Raw genomic sequence first — 20945 nt, 5'->3', positions numbered from 1 at the left:
TTTGACCATAATATATTCTGTTTTCTGTTTTCAGATTTAGTTCATCTAGGCCTTTTTGTGTTTCAGCTGTCCTTTTGACTCTCATTATGTATAGTAAGATGTGAGTTTTTTTAAATACACCAATACTCAGATAGTGATTTTACGTGTGGCTTATTTTGTGAGAACATAAAAGTTGGATTCACTCAGAAGAGCTTCAGAACTTATGGAAATTATGTCCTACCTACTTTCAAAAGTTAAAAATGAACACAGATTTTTTAAAAGTGAAGATTTTGTAAAAGTAAAGAGAATTTATATTAAGTCATGTGAACTAAGGCAAAGAGAAAAACATAACTGATTATATAACTCTTGTTCTAATGATGTGAAATATAATCGCTATCATTAGTTCTTCAAGAGAAAAATGTTTTTCTGGTCTTTGTTATTTTTTAATATTTTTTTTTACTAAGAAGTATTTGCAGAAGATTTGAAATTCAGTGAAAAGTAAGTCTTCTTTCCTCCCCTGTATTTCAGTTGCTCAGTTCATTTTTAGGAGGCAATCAGCATTATCAGTTTCTTGTGTGACCTTCTAGAGCTATTACATGTATCTAAAATACAGTTTTCTTCAACACCTAAATCTTAACCCCAGACTTCAACACTCAAATCTGCACCTATTTTTGTACTGGTACATATAGAATTTTCTCAATTAAAAATTTCTGTGTGATATTCCATTGTACAGATATCCTTTTACTTAATCACTCTGAAATTGATGGATATTTAGTTTTTTTTGTGAGGCTATAAGGAATTTGTAGAGTATATGTACATTTAGAATTTCGATAGATGTTGCACACATATCCTCCAGAGATACTACTAATGTATACGTCTATCAGTGTTGTTTCAGAATGGCTGTTTATGCCCTCAACATAGTATTTTATCTTTTTTGCCAATTTGATGTTTATTAAAATGACATCTCACAGTGTGATATTAACATTTTCTTGTTCTTTTCTCTTTTTAAAGTGAGGTTGAATGCTTTTTGACTCATATTTCCTTTTCTGTCAACTTGCTGTTCTTATCTTTTTGTTCATTTATTTATTAGGTGGTTGGTCTTATTAATCTGTGGGAGCTCTTTCCATTTTAATGAAGGTATTAGGCCTTCATGATATGGCAAATATTTTCCTCAGTTTGTCTTATTTTTTTGCCTCGTGGAAATCAGATTTTTATGTAGTCAGTTTTTTACTTTTTATTTTGTTTGTGTGTCCTATTTTGACCTTCCCACTCCTTGATTATTAAATTCTCTTTTTTCTTCTTATGGAACTGTCAACAAGTTTTATGTTTAAATCTCTCCATCTGGAATTTATTTGGATGTAAACCAGGGCCTTGAGTTTTGAATTTGGCAGAGGGCTTGTGATTAAAGAGGGCACTAGGTGATATCTCAGAAAACAATTAGGGGAAAATGTCAGTGTACTCTCTGTTTGTTTGATTTTTGGCTGCACTCCATGGCATGTGGGACCTCAGTTGCCCAACTAGGGATTGAACCCACACCCTCTGCATTGAAAGGCAGAGTCTTAACCACTGGACCACTGGGAAAGTCCCTGTTTTCCATCCTGTATCAGTCAAATTCTAAAAGCAAGTTGTATACCGGACAATTGGTAGAATATGGTAGGTAGTATTATAGCTAATGCATTTTTCTTCATGAATTTCGGGGTTTTTTGATTCATTTATTTAATAAATATTAAATATTTTTTGTTTAAATCAGCCAGAATTGGCTTCTGTTTGTAGTGAATGAATTCCTTTGGATGTCCACTGTTCTCTCTATAACCTCAGAAGAATTGTTGTAGTTCCTTATTTCACTTGTCATGTTAAATTCTTTTTTGTGTCCCAAATCAACATATTAAGCTCTATCACTCGTGCTCCAAACCTGCTGCAATCTGTTTTAAATTAACAATGTCATGATTTTATCAAATATTTGACACATATAAAACCAAACCCATTTTCCCCTAAATTGGTTTTCTTTTTCTACTTCATTTCTCTTAATGTCAGAACCTTTCTCAAAGACTAACTCAAAATGACTACGTATCTAGTCAGTTGCCAAATTATTAATTCCATAAGTGGTGTACTCAAGTGTCAGCAAGTTGTTCTCTAAGAACTTGGAGATTAGAGATATAAATTTGCTCTCAGAATTAAACTATGTAATCTTCAAGATCCCTTACTAATAGTTGTTGTTTAGTCCCTAATATTAATTGTATGTCACAGAAACAATAGGAAGGCAGAATAAGCCCACTTGGGAATGTAAAACCTAGTTAGTTCCAGAACCCCAGACAGCAGGGAGAGTCTCACTGTAGGAGCCCGCAGAGATGAATGAACTATCACCCTTCTCTATTCTTATTTCTTGGTCAAGATTCAAAGTTGGGTAGAGAGTATTCTGTTGACCTAACTTAGGTCCGTGTCTGACCCCAGGATGTGATAGCATCTGGGGGAAAAAGTCAGTACAGTTATCTTTGGCTTCTGCAAGAGGAGGCCCGGAGGCTTACCAAAACTGCCTATAGTGGAAAAGAGGTGATTGCCTAAAAGAGATGGAAATGCTGCTAGGAAAGGGATATAGCTGCTGGGCAACCAAAAACAAGGGATGTACATTGTAATTTATGACTTGCTCAAAGTCTTATTATTAGGAAACAGCCTATCAGAAAGTCAGTCTAACTCCAATGTTTGCTCTTATATGAATGAAGTGGTTCTCTACTTGGGATGATTTTGCCTCCCAGGGGACATTTAGCATTGTGAAGATATTTTGCTCATCTCAATGCTAAGAACAGGTGCCACCGGCCTCTAGTGGATAAATATCAGGTATGCGGCTAAACATCCTAAAATGTACCTTACAGCCCCCAATAACACAATGGACAGGGAAGCCTGGCATGCTGCAGTCCATGGGGTCACAAAGAGTCGGACACGACTGAGTGACTGAACTGAACTATCAGTAATGCTTAGGTCAGAAACTCTAACCTGAGACACTATGGCCTGGGCCATATTCTTTAAGTGTCATCAGAAGTGTCAACATCCTATACAGTACGGTAGAAAAGGAGGATGAAAATGGCACTAACTTTGATTTAACCACTCAAGCCCTGTTCATGGGAATGAGGGTCCTAGTTAGATTGGTCCTGATAACTAATCCTGATTGTAGAAATGGTTGCATCATGCTATCTCAGTTTGATGCTTTAGATATTTGAATCATAATGAACTCTGATTCTATGCATATCAGTTATCAGTTGATAGTTTGATTTCCCAGTTATTAATACTTTGGTTATAGCCAGATGGATAGAATTGTCTGGTCTCAATGGAAGTAATAGTTCTCATTGTAAATTTCTATATTGTCATTGTGATTTTTATACATCATTTCCTTCTGAGATTTGTCAGTGTCAGTTAATATACTTCTGTAGTAATTTTGAACACCCAAATTTCTTTTTTTCCCCAGATTAAAACAAATTTATATATTTACCTGGCCATGCTAGGTCTTGCTTGGAGCACCCAGGATCTTCAGTCTTTGCCGTGGCATGTAGGATCTTTAGTTTCAGCACGTGAACTCTTAATTGCAGCATGTGGGGTCTAGTTCCCTGACCTGTGATTGAACCCAGGCCCCCTACATTGGGAGTGTGGAGTCTTAGCCACTGGACCACCAAGGAAGTCCTTTTACCTGTTTTACCGAGGAATGAAAGGAATAAAAGAGTCCCAGTTTTATTGATATAATTGACATACATCAATGTATAAACTTAAGGTATACAGCCTAATGGCTTGACTTACATTATATTGTAAATACTGCAGTAAGTTTAGTTGCTGCTGCTGCCAAGTCACTTCAGTCATATCTGACTCTGTGCGACCCCATAGACGGCAGCCCACCAGGCTTCCCCGTCCCTGGGATTCTCCAGGGAAGAACAATGGAGTGGGTTGCCATTTCCTTCTCCAGTGCATGAAAGTGAAAAGCAAAAGTGAAGTCCCTCAGTCATGTCCGACTCTAGTGACCCCATGGACTGCAGCCTACCAGGCTCCTCCATCCATGGGATTTTCCAGGCAAAAGTACTGGAGTGGGGTGCCATTGCCTTTTCCGTAAGTTTAGTTAGCATCCGTCATTTCATATAGATACAATTAAAAAGAAAAAATTTTTTCCTTGGAACGAGAACTGTTAGGATTTACTCTCTTGAATTTCATGTACATCATATAGCAGTGTTAACTATAATCATGCTGTACATTATCTCCCTGATATTTATCTTGTAACTAGAAGTTTGTACCTTTCTACCACCTTTCTCTAATTGCCCCTCTCCCAACACTGTTTCTCTGGTAACCACAAATCTGATCTCATTTTCTATGAGTTTGTTTTAAATTCTATATAGAGAGATCGTACAGTGTGTTTCTCTGTGTGACATATTTCACTTAGTGTACTGCTCCCAAGGCCCATCAATACTGTTGCAAATGGCAGGATTTCCTCAACCTGCCCCCTACCTCCGGAGAAGGCAATGGCACCCCACTCCAGTACTCTTGCCTGGAAAATCCCATGGACAGAGGAACCTGGTAGGCTGCAGTCCATGGGGTCGCTGAGGGTCAGACATGACTGAGCGACTTCACTTTCACTTTTCACTTTCATGCACTGAGAAGGAAATGGCAACCCACTCCAGTGTTCTTGCCTGGAGAATCCCAGGGAACGGGGGAGCCTGGTGGGTTTGCCGTCTCTGGGGTCGCACAGAGTCGGACACGACTGAAGCGACTTAGCAGCAGCAGCAGCAGCAGCCCCCTACCTCAGAGTCCTAACCACTGGACTGTCAGGGAAGTTCCCAGGATTTCCTCATTTTGTGTGTGTGTGGCTGAATAATATTTCATTGTGTGTATATATATATCACAACTTCTTCATCCAATAATCTGTTGGGTTTTAGAACACTCAAATTTCTGAGTTTCCAAGTTTGTTTTATTTTTTAAAATATTTATTTATTTTGGCTGTATCAGGTCTTAGTTGTGGCATGTGGGATCTTTCCTTGCAGCATAGGCTTCTCTCTAGTTGTGGTATATGCAGGCTCCAGAGCACATGGATTCTAGTTTGCAGCAGGTGGGCTCTCTAGCTGAGGCATACAAGCTCATTTGCATGGGATCTTGGTTCCCTGACCAGGGATCAAACCCCTGTCCCCTGCATTGGAAGGTGGATTCTTAACCACTGGACCACCAGGGAAGTGCCCTGAGCTTCCAAGTTTAAATTGATAAATTTTATCATAAATTTATACAGGTAAATGTCACTATGGTAGTTTCAAGATGAATTCTTTGACACTCCTCCCATCGGGAAATGGGGTGTATTTTGTCCCCTTTTATTGAAAGTAATGTGCCTGTAACTGCTTTGACCAATAGAGTTGTTACTCAATCGCTAAGTCACGCTCAACTCTTTGCAACCCTATGGACTGCAGCACTCCAGGCTCTTCTGTCCTCCACTATCCCCTGAGTTTGCTCAAATTCATGTCCATTGAGTTGGGGATGCTATCTAACCATGTCATCCTCTGCCGCCCCCTTCTTTTGCCTTCAATCTTTCCTAGCATCAGGGTCTTTTCCAATGAGTCAGTTCTTCGCATCAGATAGCCAAAGAATTGGAGTGTCAGCTTCAGCATCAGTCCTTCCAATGAATATTCAGGGCTGATTTCCTTTAGAATTGACTAGTTTGATCTCTTTGCAGTCCAAGGGACTCTCAAGAGTCTTCTTCAGCACCACAGTTCAAAAGCATCAATTCTTTGATGTTCATAACTGTACGTGACTACTGGAAAAACCATAGCTTTGATTATACGGACTTTTTTTTTTTTAATTGGAGGCTAATTACTTTATAATATTGTAGTGGTTTTTGCCATACATTGACATGAATCAGCCATAGGTGTACATGCATTCTCCATGCTGAACCCCCCTCCCTCTTTCCTCCCCATCCCATCCCTCAAGGTCATCCCAGTGCACCAGCCCTGAGCGCCCTTTCTCATCCATTGAACCTGGGCTGGCGATCTATTTTACTTATGGTAATATACATGCTTCAATGCTATTCTCTCAAATCATCCCACCCTCGCCTTCTCCCACAGAGTCCAAAAGTCTGCTCTTTTCATCTGTGTCTCTTTTGCTGTCTCACATAGACTATACAGACTTTTACGGCAAAGTGATGGCTCTGTTTTTTAATATGCTGTCTAGGTTGGTCATACTTCCCAGGTGGCTCAGTGGTAAAGAATCTGCCTATCAATGCAGGAGATGTGAGTTCGATCCCTGAGTCAGGAAGATCCCTTGGAGGAGGAAATGGCAACCCACTCTAGTATTCTTGCCTGGAAAATCCCATGGACAGAGGAGCCTGGTGGCCTACAGTCCATGGGGTCTCAGAGAGTCAGACACGACTGAGCCACTGAGCACGGACATGCGTGCATGCATGCTAGGTTTGCCTTAGCTTTCCTTCCAAGGAGCAAGCGTCTTTTCATTTCATGACTGCTGTCACTGTCTACAGTGACTTTGGAGCCCAATAAAATAAAATCTGTCACTGCTTCCACTCTCCCCCCTTCTATTTGCCATGAAACGATGGGGCTAGATGCCATGATCTTAATTTTTTAATGTTGAATTTCAAGCCAACTTTTTCACTCTTTTTCACCCTCATCAAGAGGCTCTTTAGTGCCTCTTTTCTTTCTGCCATTAGAGAATTATTATCTGCATATCTGAGATTGTTGGTATTTCTCCTGGCAATCTTGATTCCAGCTTGTGCTTCTGCCAGCCCAGCATTTCGCATGATGTATTCTGCATATGTTTAATAAGCAGGGTGACAATATATAGCCTTGTCATACTCCTTTCCCAATTTTGAACCCGTCTGTTGTTCCATCTCCAGTTCTGTTCCTTCTTGACCCGCATACAAGTTTCTCAGGAGACAGATAAGGTGGTCTGATACTCCCATCTCTTTAAGAATTTTCAGGTTTGTTGTGATCCACACAGTCAAAGGCTTTAGCATAGTCAAATGAAACAAAAGTAGATGTTTTTCTGGAACTCTTTCGCTTTCTCTATGATCCAATGAATGTTGGCAATTTGATCTCTGGTTCCTTTGCCTTTTCTAAATCCAGGTTGTACATCTGGAAGTTCTTGGCTCATGTACTGCTGAAGCCTAGCTTGAAGGATTTTGAGCATAACCTTGCTAACATGTGAGATGAGCAGAATTAGTGGCTCAGACTGTAAAGAATCTGCCTGCAATGGAGGAGACCTAGGTTTGATCCCTGGGTTGTGAAGATTCCCCTGGAGGAGGGCAATAGCAACCCACTCTAGTATTCTTGCCTGGAGAATCCCCAGGGACAGAGGAGCCTGGCAGGCTACAGTCCCTGGGGTCGTAAAGAGTCGGACACGACTGAGCGACTCAGCACAGCACATACAAGAGTTTAAACATTCTTTGGCGTTCCCTTTCGTTGGGATTGGAGTGAAAACTGTGACCACTGCTGAGTTTTCTAAATTTGCTGACATATTGAGTGCAGCACTTTCACAACATCATCTTTTAGGATTTGAAATAGCTCAGCTGAATTCCATCACCTCCACTAGCTTTGTTTATAGTAATGTTTCCTAAGACCTACTTGACTTTACATTCCAGGATGTCCAACTCTAGATGAGTGACCACACCATCATGGTTATCTGGGTCATTGAGACCTTTCTTGTATAGTTCTGTGTATTCTTGCCATCTCTTCTTAATCTCTTCTGCTTCTTTTAGGCCCTTACCGTACCACAGAATTAATGCTATTGATTTATGACACCAGTTCACACCTTCTGTCTTATTCATTGAAACACTCATTCTTGGAACTCTCAGGTACCATGTAAGACATCTGATTACCATAAGACTATTATAATAGAGACGTTATGTGTGGACATTCGAATTGACAGTCCCAGCTGAGCTCTCGGTTAATAACCTGCCTCAGCACAATCAAATTAATATCTTGAAAATAATTTATATATTAGTCATTTTCCACTCAATTTTTTTCAATATCACTGGAAAAAAGGTAGAATGTGAATGAGTCTCTGGACATTTAGCCTAGTTGAGCCTTCAGATGATTTTATCCCTAACCAACTGCTATCAGACTCCAACCTCATGAGACCTACAAGTGAGAGCCACCTATGTGAGCCCAGTCATCCTACGGGGCTGTGAAATACAGTAAAGTGGGTTTTTAAAATAATTTTTGTGCTATATATTCAACCTATAATGTTCTATTTTAATTATCCTAATTGTTTTCAAATTTGTTCCTCAGTTGCAAGGTAGAGTTTTGTTTTTTTTTTTTAATTTTTATTGGAATATATTTGGTTTACAATGTATTCGTTTCAGGTATATAGCAAAGTGAATCAGTAATACATATACATGTGTCTATTCTTTTTTAGATTCTTTTCCCATAGAGACCATTACAGAGTGCTGAGTAGAGTTCCCTTGCTATACAGTAGACCCTTTTTAAGGTGGTTTTTGTTCTGGCCACTAAGTTTGGCGGTAATTTGTTTTGCAGCAATAGATAGCCACAGTGGTTAGTTGTGAGCCTCTCTGGGTGGTTTACTGGTCTTCTGAAGTTGGGTCATCAGGTGTCCTGTTAGAATTTCCGATCTTCCTATAGAGTGTCTTAGTCTCTTCTGGTCATCTTCATTTCCACTGACACTCTTCTTTTCTGTACTCCTTATCTCCCACTGCCCAACTGACCTTTCAGCCTTCAGTGTTTCTTCTGAAAGAGTATGTGTATATTAAATTTTCTTAAAATACAGTTTTCATGTCTCTTTCAAAATCAATATTTTTGCCAATACTTACAACAAGTAATTGTAATTCCATCTCCCAGTACTCTAATCTTGAGCTTTTGCCATGCCCGTAAGCTTTTTACCTTAAAGATTCATGAAATTATTTTTTCCAGAGATACAAAATTCCAGGATTTTATATGACACCTGAAAAAGATATTTGATGGTTTTATATATGAATGGTCCAAGTTTATTTTGCATTGATATTTTGGCTTGCTGCCTTTGTGCCAATAGCTGCAATGCATTGTACTAACATTTAGGTATATGGAGGTTCTTCAAATCTTAATAGTCCCCAACTTGCAAAATTACTGGAAACCACGTGTGCTATATTGGTGCCAGATATGTCATTTATAGATCACTCTTTCATAAGCCAGTAAGTCAATTCATATGCCCAAATCATTTCCCTTCTGGAAAAGCTACATTGTATCAGCATGGTTACCATGTGTGGTAATTGATAATGTCTGTGCCACATGGCTTACTTTACCCTTGTCCAACCCAGCTATTCTACCACCTATGATTACCATATGTTACAGCACTCTAGGTTAATGGAATCATTTCCATCTTCCCCTCTAGTCACAAATGTCATTGTGGCTCAATTCCATCAGCTCTACACTCGATGAAAAATAAAGTTGTTGGTACTATCTGAGCACAGGAGATAACTTTGTGAGGAGTTTTCATATTTAGTTGTCTGCTTCCTTTTCATTTAAAAAAGCAGTTGGACTTTTAATGAATACTCTGGAGTGGGTAACGGGCATCTGCTGACTAAAAGAGAATACAATTAATATCACTCTTTAATTCTTGCTTGTATTTATTCTAAATAAATATATAAAGGGAATAAAAAATTAGATAATAATATAGACTTTTTTATCACCATAAAGTGCTTTTCGGTTTTTATAAAGTAAAAACTAGAAGCAAAATATTGAAGTGGATTTTTAAAAAGGAGTCAGTTCGTTTGAGAAGGCCCATTTATTATAGAAGGAATATATTACATCTCAGCCACTTATAGTATCCTTATCAGAAATTGCCATCAACCCCTGCCCTCTTCCTGTTTCATAAGCATGTCATAGTAAGTTAAAAAAAGTTTGATTCCTCAAAGAACTAAGCAAAATAAAAACAAAAGTTTGTTACCATCAGTGGTTAAAGCATTAAGAAAGAAAAGTTAGAACCTGTTTTGGGGACTTCTTTGCTTTTTAAAACTGATGAAAATAGTGCATGTGGACCTGTTATTACCTGATGTGAATTCTAATTTTGACAGCTGTGGACTGTTGCTGCAATATGACCATAGTAGCCAGCAAAAGAAGAGGAATAAAAATTAATATAGTAGTCATATTTTTGGCAGCAAATGGATGTGATTTAACAGTTGTTAAATCACAACTATTCATACAATAGAATACTACTCATCAATAAAAAAAATCAATTACTGATAAACACAACAATATGGGTGAATCTCAAAAACATGATGAATGAAAAAAGTCTAGGCACAAAAGAGCACATACCTCATGATTCTGTTTATATGAAATTCTAGAATAGGCAAAACTAATCTATAGTTAATTATCCTTATCTTCTACATCTTCCAGGATGTAGAAGATGTAGGTAGGGTATATTGAGAAGGGAGGAAGATGCTCTTATTTGAAAACATTTATGTGCTCAGTTTTTCCAGTTGACAGGTATTCTCTTGCTCCCTACTAGTCAGTTTGACAATGCAATCAAATTAATATCTCCAAAGTACTTATTTATTAGTTATCCTTCCATCAATTTCTCTAGGAACATTTCTCTAGGCACAGATCAGAGATATATGTAAGACCCCTACACAGTTTCCCCAATTATTATTAACATTTTACATTAGTGAGGTACATCTGTTACAACTGATGAGCCCAAATTGATATATTATTATTAACCAAAGTACATAGTTTACACTTGGGTTCACTCTGTGTTGTATGTCCTGTGGTTTTTCACAAATGTCTAATGATTTGTATCCACCATTATAGTATCATACAGAATAGTCTTTGCTTCCCTAAAAATCCTATGTTCTGTCTATTCATCTTTACCCTCCCTACCTTTGAACCACTGGCAACCTATTCATAATTTTTTTTAAGGTTTTAAAAATAACATGTATTTCTTAAAAGTTAACATATGCATAATAGGAAATCATTTACTGCTATCGTCAAGTAAACTCACTGTTCAAGTAGCACCTTTGAAAATCTAGACTTGCCTTAATGTTAACTTAATCCATTTATAATTGTTTTATATATTTTTATCACTCTTTAAAATATTATTTGTTATTGTATTAATTGAGATCCAGTTAAGAAAACAGAGGGAATAGAATACAGGAAATTAGTTACACACATGATAAGAGAGCTAAAAAGCCAAAAGGGAAGGTATCTTAGTCTGACTGGGCTGCTATAATGAAAAAATCATAAGTGGGGTGGCTTACAAGCAACAGAACTTTATTTCTCACAGTTCTGGAGGCTGGAGTTCAGTAATCAGGGCGCTGGTAGATTCAGTGTTTGGGACAGACAGTGGTCTTCTTATTGTGTTTTCACATTTGGAAAGGGAGAGGCATCTCTCTTGCACCTCATCTTATTAAAGATGGCACTAATCCCATTCATGAGGGCTGTGCCCTCATAACCTAATTACCTTCCAAAGACCCCCACCTTCTAATTAATACTTTCACCTTGGGGGTTAGGATTTAAACATACGAATTTTTGGAGCACACAAGTCATCCATCCATAGCAGGCAAGATTAGGCAGCTAAAGCCAGCCAGCATCTCTAGGCTGATGGACAAATGGAAGGTGATGTTTCTGGAGCTCTAGGACTGGTGTCAAAGAGAAAAGCTGGAAGGACAGGTTCAGGGGGAGAAAAGCTATAAAGGAGAAGCAGCAAGCATTAGGACTGAGGTAGGGGACAGGGAAGAAATATCTTGGCTTTTTGCCTTTCCTTCCACCTTCTAGTTTCCTGCTGATGTCTCCCCCTGGGCAAATCACAGCTGGAACTCAGCTGTCCAGGAACCTGGTGAATGCAGCTTGAAAGAGTCAGCACCCCTGTAATACCAAGGAGAGCAAAGTAGGGGAAGAAATGGATGTGAGAACAAAAAAAGGACTAAGCAGTAATCAATTCTTTTTAACTTTAAAAATAAACCTTATTGAGGTATAATTTACGTAACAATACACTTATTTAAAATGTACACTTGGATCCTTTCTGACAAATGAATACACCTATATAAAACACCCAGTCAAGATATAGAACATTCTAATCCCTCCCACAAAGTTCTACTTACTCCTTTTCCATGAATCCTCTATTCCACGTCAGTCCTAGACAACCACTAATCTGCTTTCTGTGACTATAGATTAGTTTTGCCTATTCTAGAATTTCATATAAATGGAATCATGAGGTTTGTTCTCTTTTGTGCCTAGACTTTTCTCATTCAGCATGTTTTTGAGATTCACCCATGTTGTTGTGTTTATCAGTAGTTTTTTTTTAATTGATTAGTATTCTATTGTATGAATACACCACAATTTGTTTATCCGCTCACTATTGATGTACACCTGGGTTTTGTCCAAGTTTGAGCTGTTATGAATAAAAGTATTGTAAAAAATTTATATACAAGGGTTTTTTTGGTGATGTGTGTCTGCGTGTGTGTTTGGTGGACACGTTTTCATTTCTTGCGGGTAAATATCTGGGAGATGGATTACTGGGTCATATAAGAAACTAACTGCCCAACTCAACACTTTTATTTAACCTTTTTTTTTTTAAGTTTTTTATGATTTTGGCCATACCTCATGGCCTGTGGGATCTTAGTTCCCCAACTGAGGATTGAACCTGGGCCCTCAGCAGTGAAAGCACCAAATCCTAACCACCATGGGATTCCCCTTTTTAATCTTCAAATGTCATCCTTAATCATGAATGTCCTTGAAAGAACATGTGCATTTCCTCCAAAGAGCTAAGGCTTAGAGAACAATTTTTATGACAAATCTTAAAAAAAAAAAAAAAACTTTAAAAAGTTAACTGCTCTTAATACATATGTTTTTTATAGCTCTATTTTAAAATAGACAACAAGAAAGGAGATTAGGGAAGTATAAGAGGAGAGGAACTGAAAAGGAAAGTAAAGCCATGCAAAATAATGACTAAAAAGACTTGACAATGGCAGAATCATCCTACACAGCTGCTCTGAGATCCCAGCACTGCTGTCAGCAACCTTCTGGCGAAGCTCCTCTGTCAAATGGATGCAGCAGGGTCCATATTGATCTTTTGTAAAGGAATATCTTTATTAATATAAGCAAACACACCTCTCATTTATAATAATGTAGAGGTGTAGGCTTTTTCTTTTACTCTTAGTAGTAATGTTTCCCCAACACAGAACACTTCCTTTTGATATGTGGGTTGAGTCATAAATTAACGTCACAAATAAATGTCACCTAGAGGAGGGAGGCAACTACATTACAAAGTAGGAAGGTGTAGCTTAGATGTGAATTGTTAACAGTTGACAGCCTTGTGCTCTTGAACTAAATGTCATTGTGTCAAATTCTGAGATATTAAATAGTTGTTGCAATGTAAAATTGCAGACATTTAGGTTTTGTAGCCTTGTAAGTTATGTCAATCTTTTCTAGACATTCTGAAATGGAAATGAACAGGTGGATTGAAAACAAAGGCAAATAAAGAGTTTAAAGACTTTCTTGGCATCGCATAAAGAAGTCGCTCTACACTGGTGATGTTTTAAACAAAACATGTATAAATACAGTTAGCTTGTCTGGAAACAGACTTATTTATTGGGTCTTACCATTTACCTTTGAGACAAAAATAAGTAGTTATAGAGGACTCATGCATTACTCAGTATACACTTTCTATCATGTATTATTTAATCTCAAGCTAAGAAAGAGAATGGACGTCTATTTTACATGATGCCATAATGTACATTAGGGAGCTCAACCCACTTATTCTTAAAATAACAGTATCACATCAGGGATTTAGAATACAGTATTATATGAAAACAGTTGGCAGGGAGACTCCTTCTGCCATTAATAACTGACTAGAAATGTTATTTCAGACTCTAAATCCAACTGAAATCCAGAAGGAATAAATGGAGAGGATGGGGTGGATATTTTGTGAACATGTTTTTCAAAGTAGAGAAAGAATCACTATGTTTTTGCTGAATTACATGTTGCCATGGACATGGCAGTATGCAGTAACGATGCTGTCATCTATACAGCTGTATAACAACACAGCTTCTCCCTCTCCCACTCCCCTCAGTAAGGCTTGAAAATAATAGGTTTGTGTGTAGTTTGGTAAGAAAATTAGAATAATTTAAAGTTGTTTCACTTTCAGTCTACAAAAATAGAGACTCAGGGGGATGGGGAAGAAGAGCAAACAAAATGTACCAAAAAAATACAGATTATGTAATAAAGTATATATTTGTTGTTGAGTCACTAAGTCATGTCGGACTCTTGCGACTCCATGGACTGTAGACCCCCAGGTTCTTCTGTCTTCTGTCCATGGGGTTTCCCAGGCAAGAATACTGGAGTGGGTTGCCTGCAGACACTCAAGAAGGGTGTCTTGATGTGCTGGAAATCTGATGGCTTTGCAGTAAAAAGAGCTGTTTTTAGTCCTTGTTGCATCGCAATATCTTGAAGTTTCAGTTTTTTCATCCATGGAATGGAATCATGGTAATACCTTCTACCTTGAGGCGCTATTACAAGGATTAAGAGGATGAATATAACGCATAAACTATAAAGCTTTTTAAAAATAAGGCTTGATAGATGTATTACACTGTTGAGTCTTTAAAAGTCAGAGAAGAATACAGGAAAAAAGGTCTAGAAAGGCTTTAGAAGTTGACAATCTGGGTTCCAATTCCAATGCCACGACTAGGAGCTTCCACACCTTGAAAAAACAAATGTACTTAATCCTGCTTCCTCTTTTTGGGAAGTGAGGATAACACCACTTCACAGAATCAGATGAGAGAATGGAGGCAAAGGAATCTACCTTTGTAGATGTTGAATGCCTTCCCCTGCAAACTACTTATTAAATCAATGTCATCGACAACAGAAGGTGTTCACACTGTGGTATCTTTCCGCACATACGGACCCTAAGACAAGACAGGACAGATAAGGAAAACTGAGGTGAATCCAAATCAAGGAGACCAACAGCTAGACAGGGCGAACGTCTTAGTTCCCTCTTAACCACTTTGAGGTTAGGGTATCCACACAGTGAAGGCATTCAGAGTTGGAGAGGAGACCAAGTCGAGTGCCCCTTTCGACTCCGTGGACTCGACGGGAGGGACCCTGAAATTGTTCCTTAGAGGCCGGTTGCCATGGCGACGGTCTCTAGGCAGCTTGGGCTGCGCTCTCCGTAGGGCTAGAGGGTGGGCCTCCGCCGGACCCCGCGCGCGCGCCCGAGACCAACTTTCCCTCCAGACCCGTGAGGGGCGGCGCGCTCCGCCCCCCGTCCCCGGGCCGCGCACGTCCGGGCTCGGCGGCGCGCACGCCTGCGGGAGCCCTCTCCAGGCAACCTAGTGCTGATCGCTCGTGCCGGTGCGGCCGTTAACCGCCCTTGCGGGAGCCGGAGGCTCGCCAGCAGCCCCCCTCCCCTTCCTGGGCCTCCCCCACCCGTTTCCCCGATCGGCCCAGGGGCATGAGCAGCGATGGCCGGCTGCAGCCCTGAGGAGAAAACTTACCGGCGCTTCCTGGAGCTATTCCTGGGCGAGTTTCGCGGACCGTGCGGCGGCGGCGAGCCCCAGCCGGAACCCGAACCCGAAGAGTCGGAGCCCGAGCCAGAGCCCGAACTGGTGGCGGCTGAGGCGCGCGAGGCGTCGGTCGAGGAAGCCGGGGAGGCGGCGGCCGCGGGGGCCGCGTCGGAGGAGGGGGAGCACGAGCAGGAGCGAGAAGACCCCGAGCCCGAGGAGGAGGCGGTGGAGGAGGAGGCGGCGGCGGCGGCGGCCGGCGAGGAGGCGGCGGCCCGGGGGCAGTCGGCCGTGCCGCCGCCGCAGCCCCGGCTGCCGCCGCTGCCCCCGCTGCCGCGGCCGCTGTCGGAGCGCATCACCCGCGAGGAGGTGGAGGGCGAGAGTCTGGACCTGTGCCTGCAGCAGCTCTACAAATAGTTAAGTAGCGGGGCTCGGCCGGGGGGTGGGCCGCCGTCCCCGCCGCGCCGGCCTCGACGCGGCTCCCTCTGCCGCGCGAACTGCTCGCTTTTCCGCTCCTCATCCCCCCCGCCCGCCTCACGCCGGCGCCCTGGAGAGGTTGGAAGCGCCCCCGCTGCTCGGACTCGAGCGGTCGGCGGCGAGATGCCCACGCCCGCCGCGGCCCCCGCGCCTCCCGCCGGGGCCTGGGAGCCGCCCCCCGCGCCCTCCTGCCGGGCTCCCGGCTTCCCGCTTCTCCCCGGCCGCCCACTTCTTTCTCCACTTCTCACACCTTTTCTGCTTGGTGCCCGGGAAGGTCCTTCCTTCTAGTCTTGAGAGCTCCCTCTTCCCAACCCTCTCCTTCCTCCTGGAGGTCTTCCTCCCACCCGGGTCTGTCTTTTTCCCGGCGCGAGTCCCCCCCTGTTGTTTGGCGGCGGAGAGACGCGGTCTCCTTTCTAGGCAGGAGCTGCTTGCTAGGTGCCTCCTGCGTAACCGCAACAAAGATGATAATCCCGGCCCAAGATCCACAGGAGGGGAGACGAGTCGATTTTCTTCTGTTGGGCGCTCAGTGTTGAAAGTGTAGATGGCTTAATACACGGAAGCCTCGTATCGTAGTTTAATGATACTTGATAACTCATAATTGAGGGAGGTGGGAAGGAAATGGGGAGGGACGGATAAAGAAAATTTTACCTGCGAGCCTTCAGGTGAAAGACAGAGTCGTAATTCGTTAAAGTGGAAAACTCTGGCTGGTTTGATAAAATTGCAATTAGGTGCAGTATTTTCAGTCCATTAAGTAGATGGGGTAGAGAGAAAGCAGATGGCTTAGCTACACAGATGAAAGTCTAAAATAGAAAGGTCAAGGCTTTGCCTTTCATCCCAGTTTTTATGGGCCTGAAATAGAAGCAGTTTACAATTGCGTTTCTTTCTAAATGGAATTGTTCTGAAATAATGACAGAGGAGAATACTAACAAGTTTCTGAGAACACTGGTAAACCTCGACAGCCTTTTGCCATTCTGCTGATAGTTGTAATGAAAGATGTTACTCTGTCCCCATCAAAAAGTTTGCTACTGCAAGATTCACTGCAGTTAAGATCACTTCTTGGATTTTTTTAAAAGCTTAGATTAAGAGAAGGACCTGGAAAATAAAGGTTTTGTCTTTTTCCAACTTAACAGACACCTGATCAAATCATTCTTCCTGTTAAAACAGAAGCTTGTCAACAGGAAAAAAACACTGAACATATATGCTGTAAAAGTGGACTGTGTTGATGTGTCCCATATTTTATACACTATTGAAATTTCAATTTTGAAATCCTATCTGGTTACCAAAGTCATACTGCTTTTTGGGAAATGTAAAATGGCATGTAAAAACATCTTAGGAGTTTTTTTCTTCCTAGTGTTTGTAAACAATCGTAGAATAGAGTTTATGAAATATTTTTAATACTATATAGACACTTAAGACTTCTTGCTTAAAATAAAATGGAATTGTTTACTGAAGTGGAAAGATTATCTCAGCATCAGACTAACTCTATTTTGACAATTTTACCTTTACAAATGCAATTGCAGAATTAAAGAAATACACATTTAAACATTAGAGAAGGTCCATTTCAAAAAAAGAGTGTCATTAGCTTAGAACATCTTTGAATATGTTCCATTCAAGGTTTTTTAAAAATGAAATCTGTATGATGATGGTAGGTAGATGTGTGTTTTGCCACATGGAAAGGGAGCAAGATTTTCCATACATGTATAAACTAGAAAAGTATTCACATTATAAAATGGCCATCTAATTGAGAAGTTTAGATTTGAAGTAAAACTAGCAAAATTGAAGTTGGAAAACAAACTGTTTTGTGCAGAAGCTGTTAACTTATGTTTTACTCAGATACAAAATGTCTGGCTTGTTTATGTAAAGTATCTTCAAGGTTGTTAACAGACTGAAAACAAAACAAAACAAAACCCCAAAACCTAAAAGTCTCATAGTTTAAAAACACATACTTTTTGTGCTTTATTATTTATGAAAGAAAATCATACAACTTGGCCACAAGAATCAGTATTGGAAGACATTGTAGAGAGAGATCATTTTCCTGTTCGCTTCATTTTACAGAAGAGAAAACTGAGGATCCCGATTCAGAAATGACAAATTATGTACAAATGGTTTTCCAGCATTTTTCAGTATAATTTTTGAACCTCAAAACTCTCAGAGTTGTCAAATTTCCTAGGAAAAATTGAGTTATCAAATTTCCTAGGAAACACTTTGAAATCATTCTGATTAGGAATATGTTGGAATTACTAATTTGGTGGAGGTGAAGTTTTTTTGTCTTTTTTTTTAAATATTTTCTCAGATACCCACTCTCTCTTTATTTTGGGGATTCTTAATATTCTTTAGAAACTGTCATGCTTGTCAGAGTGTCCTATAATACTTAAATGAAGTTACTTGAAATATATATTCACTAATTTCACAGTTGAAACTAATGTAAGAAGAAACTAGAACCAGTTTCATAAGTCTCTAGACTATTTTTTCTGTCAGTGCTTTGTAAATACATAGTATGAAGCTACAGAGAAAAATAAAGATGCTTACTTTCCCAATACTGTTTATGTGTACACTGGCTGAAATTTTACTTCAAAAAATATAGTGAATGTTTTTCCCAGTGTTTTGCTTCTCTCAGAGTTTAAGAACAGCAGATATATTTATCATTCTTCATTTTGGTAAACTCAAAGCTTAGGATTAACTTGAGATAAGCAGTTACTTAGGTAAGTAAAGGATCAAGGTTTAAATGGACAAAATATAGTTATAATTAGCAACTTAAAAGTTTTTCAGTATTTGTGTTAGAGTTTTTGCTGTTAGGCTTCAAATGGGAACTATGTACTTAATATTTCTCTACTAGATAAAAACATGTAACATTTTGAAAGAAAAATTATTTGAAATGTTAAAAATCCCCTAGGATGAGAAAGATCTCTGTTGTGGGCTATAAATACTTTTTTTTAAAGGACCATTTAAACAGTTTTGTTTCAAATAATTAAATCTTTAAGAATGAATAATAAATTCAAGCAGTTCTTTAGAACTGTTTAACTGAATTAGTCTATTCCATGTCAATAAAAAATTCCAGTGATTTGGAATCTTCAGCTGCTCATGTAAAAATTATCTCCTTTACTCCTGTAAACTAAAATGCCCCCCAAGAGAGTAAAATAAATTCTAATGACACAAAATTAGGAGTTTTGAGGTTAATGGATCTCTTTGAAAAGGTGGAGGTGAGATATTTTATAGCTTTGAAATAATTTCAAATAAAATTTACAGCTGATCTTATAGCAGATATGAATAACCTTGGATAGGTTGCATAGGTCAATGCTGTATTTTATTTCTCTGTATTATTGTATGGAGGATAAATCTATTTGTTTTAACCCAGAGGAAACAAATACCCTGAAGTCTGTAAGAGCTGCATGTCAGTACATTTTTAGAGCAATTGTCTTCTCAGTTATTCATTTAGTCTGGGTTGGACTTCTCAAGGAGGGGGAGATATTTTGGTAGCCTGGCAAAGTTAAATACTTGCAGATGGTTTACAGTAGTAACGAGGGTGGCCACTTTAAAAATGGCTTGGGAAAGAAAATCATTGTTTATAGACACTAATAATTCAGTTGTATTGAATTATGTGACTCATTAATGACTTTGAGATAGATTAGAAAGCCATTAACCTTTGTCTGTGTATATATATATATGAAAAAATACATGGATGGGAGTTATGCCACTCATTTAGAATACCCCACCCCTTTTTTTATTCTTAAAAGTGGTAAGAAGTAGCAGAAAAAAGAAAATACCAACCGTTCGGTGTAAGCCATAATTTTCGGGGTTTTCTCCTACGTCTTAGACTGCCACTTCTCTGTGAGCTTTTAATACTCTGCCTAACCCTTTTATATTGTTGTTTGATCCTTGGCCTTTTCAAGTTTGGTTGGCTTAGTTGTCTGTGGTCAACATCAGTCTCTCCCTTGATGTGATTTTGGTTATTGTAGTTATGCTAATAGCTCCCAACTCTGTCTCCATCCTTGCTTTGACTGCTTATGGAATGGCTCTATCCAGATGTCTAAAAGTCTTCTCAAATGAAAATGTCCAAAACTGAATTTGATCTTCCGTCTCTCTCTGTCTCCCCCACAGAAGACAAAACTTGATTCTCTTTTTGGTGGGTTTATTCATGAGGTCACAAAAAGTCGGACATGTCTGAGTGACTGAACTGAACTGAACTGATCCTTGATTTCTCCTTCTCTCCTCCTCACATTCAGTCAAATTTTGCTTTATAAATACCTCCTAAATATGTCCTTCACCGTCCCTACTGTCATTGCTATTTCTTCCTAGTCTTTTCCAATATATTCTCCCCAGTGTATTAATAGTAAAGTGATTTCTCTAGAATCTAGATTATGTAGATTGATTAATTGTCACCCATTGCTTAAATATTTTACTGTTTATCTGGTATTAGCCAAACTAAGGTCAAAGGCACAGTTCTCCAGTCAGATACAGCTGAGTCTGCCTGAGGCAGAAGTTGCTAGGAGTTAGGGTCCAACTATAAGTTAGAGGAAAGAGTCTGCACAAAACCACCCTCACTTCTGACACTGACTATAATTTTCAGGTTTCTCAAAACTACTTTCAGATTTGGTAATTTACTACAAAAACTCACAGAACTCACTGAAAGCTTAATATATTAATGGATTATGGTTCAGTATAAGAAAAAGCTAGAACTTAGAACCAGCCAAAGAAAGGGTTGCATGAGCTGCAATCTGGAAGGGTTTCAGTTGTGAAGCTTCCATTGTCCTCAGGGATGTGTTCCTCTCTCATGGAGTCCTGACAGCCCAAAAAGCTCACCTAAGTTTCGCTGTCCAGTTTTTATTGGGATTTATTGGTAGATTGCTCACCTGGTTGAACTTACTAATAGTTTCAAGTCTCCCACCCCAGGCTGATACCATGTGATCCAAGGGGTCCACTATGAATAACAAAGACACTGCTATTACTCTAGAAATTCCAGGGATTTAGAGGTTACCTCCCAGGAGCTGGGGACAAAGGCCAGACTTCTTTTTGGCAAGGCCAGTTCTTTATTGTGTAC

At 39.7% G+C, this 20945-nt stretch overlaps 1 protein-coding gene across 1 annotated transcript in view; it reads left to right on the top strand.

The window, feature by feature from the left end:
- Positions 1 to 15225: 15225 nt before the first annotated feature.
- Positions 15226 to 20945, top strand: part of PPM1E (protein phosphatase, Mg2+/Mn2+ dependent 1E) — a 220355-nt gene continuing 214635 nt past the window's right edge. The window contains exon 1 of the mRNA XM_070390591.1: positions 15226 to 15846. Within this exon, the coding sequence (XP_070246692.1) occupies positions 15392 to 15846 (455 nt within the window). The 5' untranslated portion in view covers positions 15226 to 15391. The remainder of the gene's footprint in view (positions 15847 to 20945) is intronic.

Source organism: Bos mutus, chromosome 19, assembly GCF_027580195.1.
Source record: "Bos mutus isolate GX-2022 chromosome 19, NWIPB_WYAK_1.1, whole genome shotgun sequence".
NCBI lineage: Eukaryota > Metazoa > Chordata > Mammalia > Artiodactyla > Bovidae > Bos > Bos mutus.
Note: the sequence above shows the minus strand (reverse complement) of the source record. Positions and strands in the feature narration are given on the sequence as shown.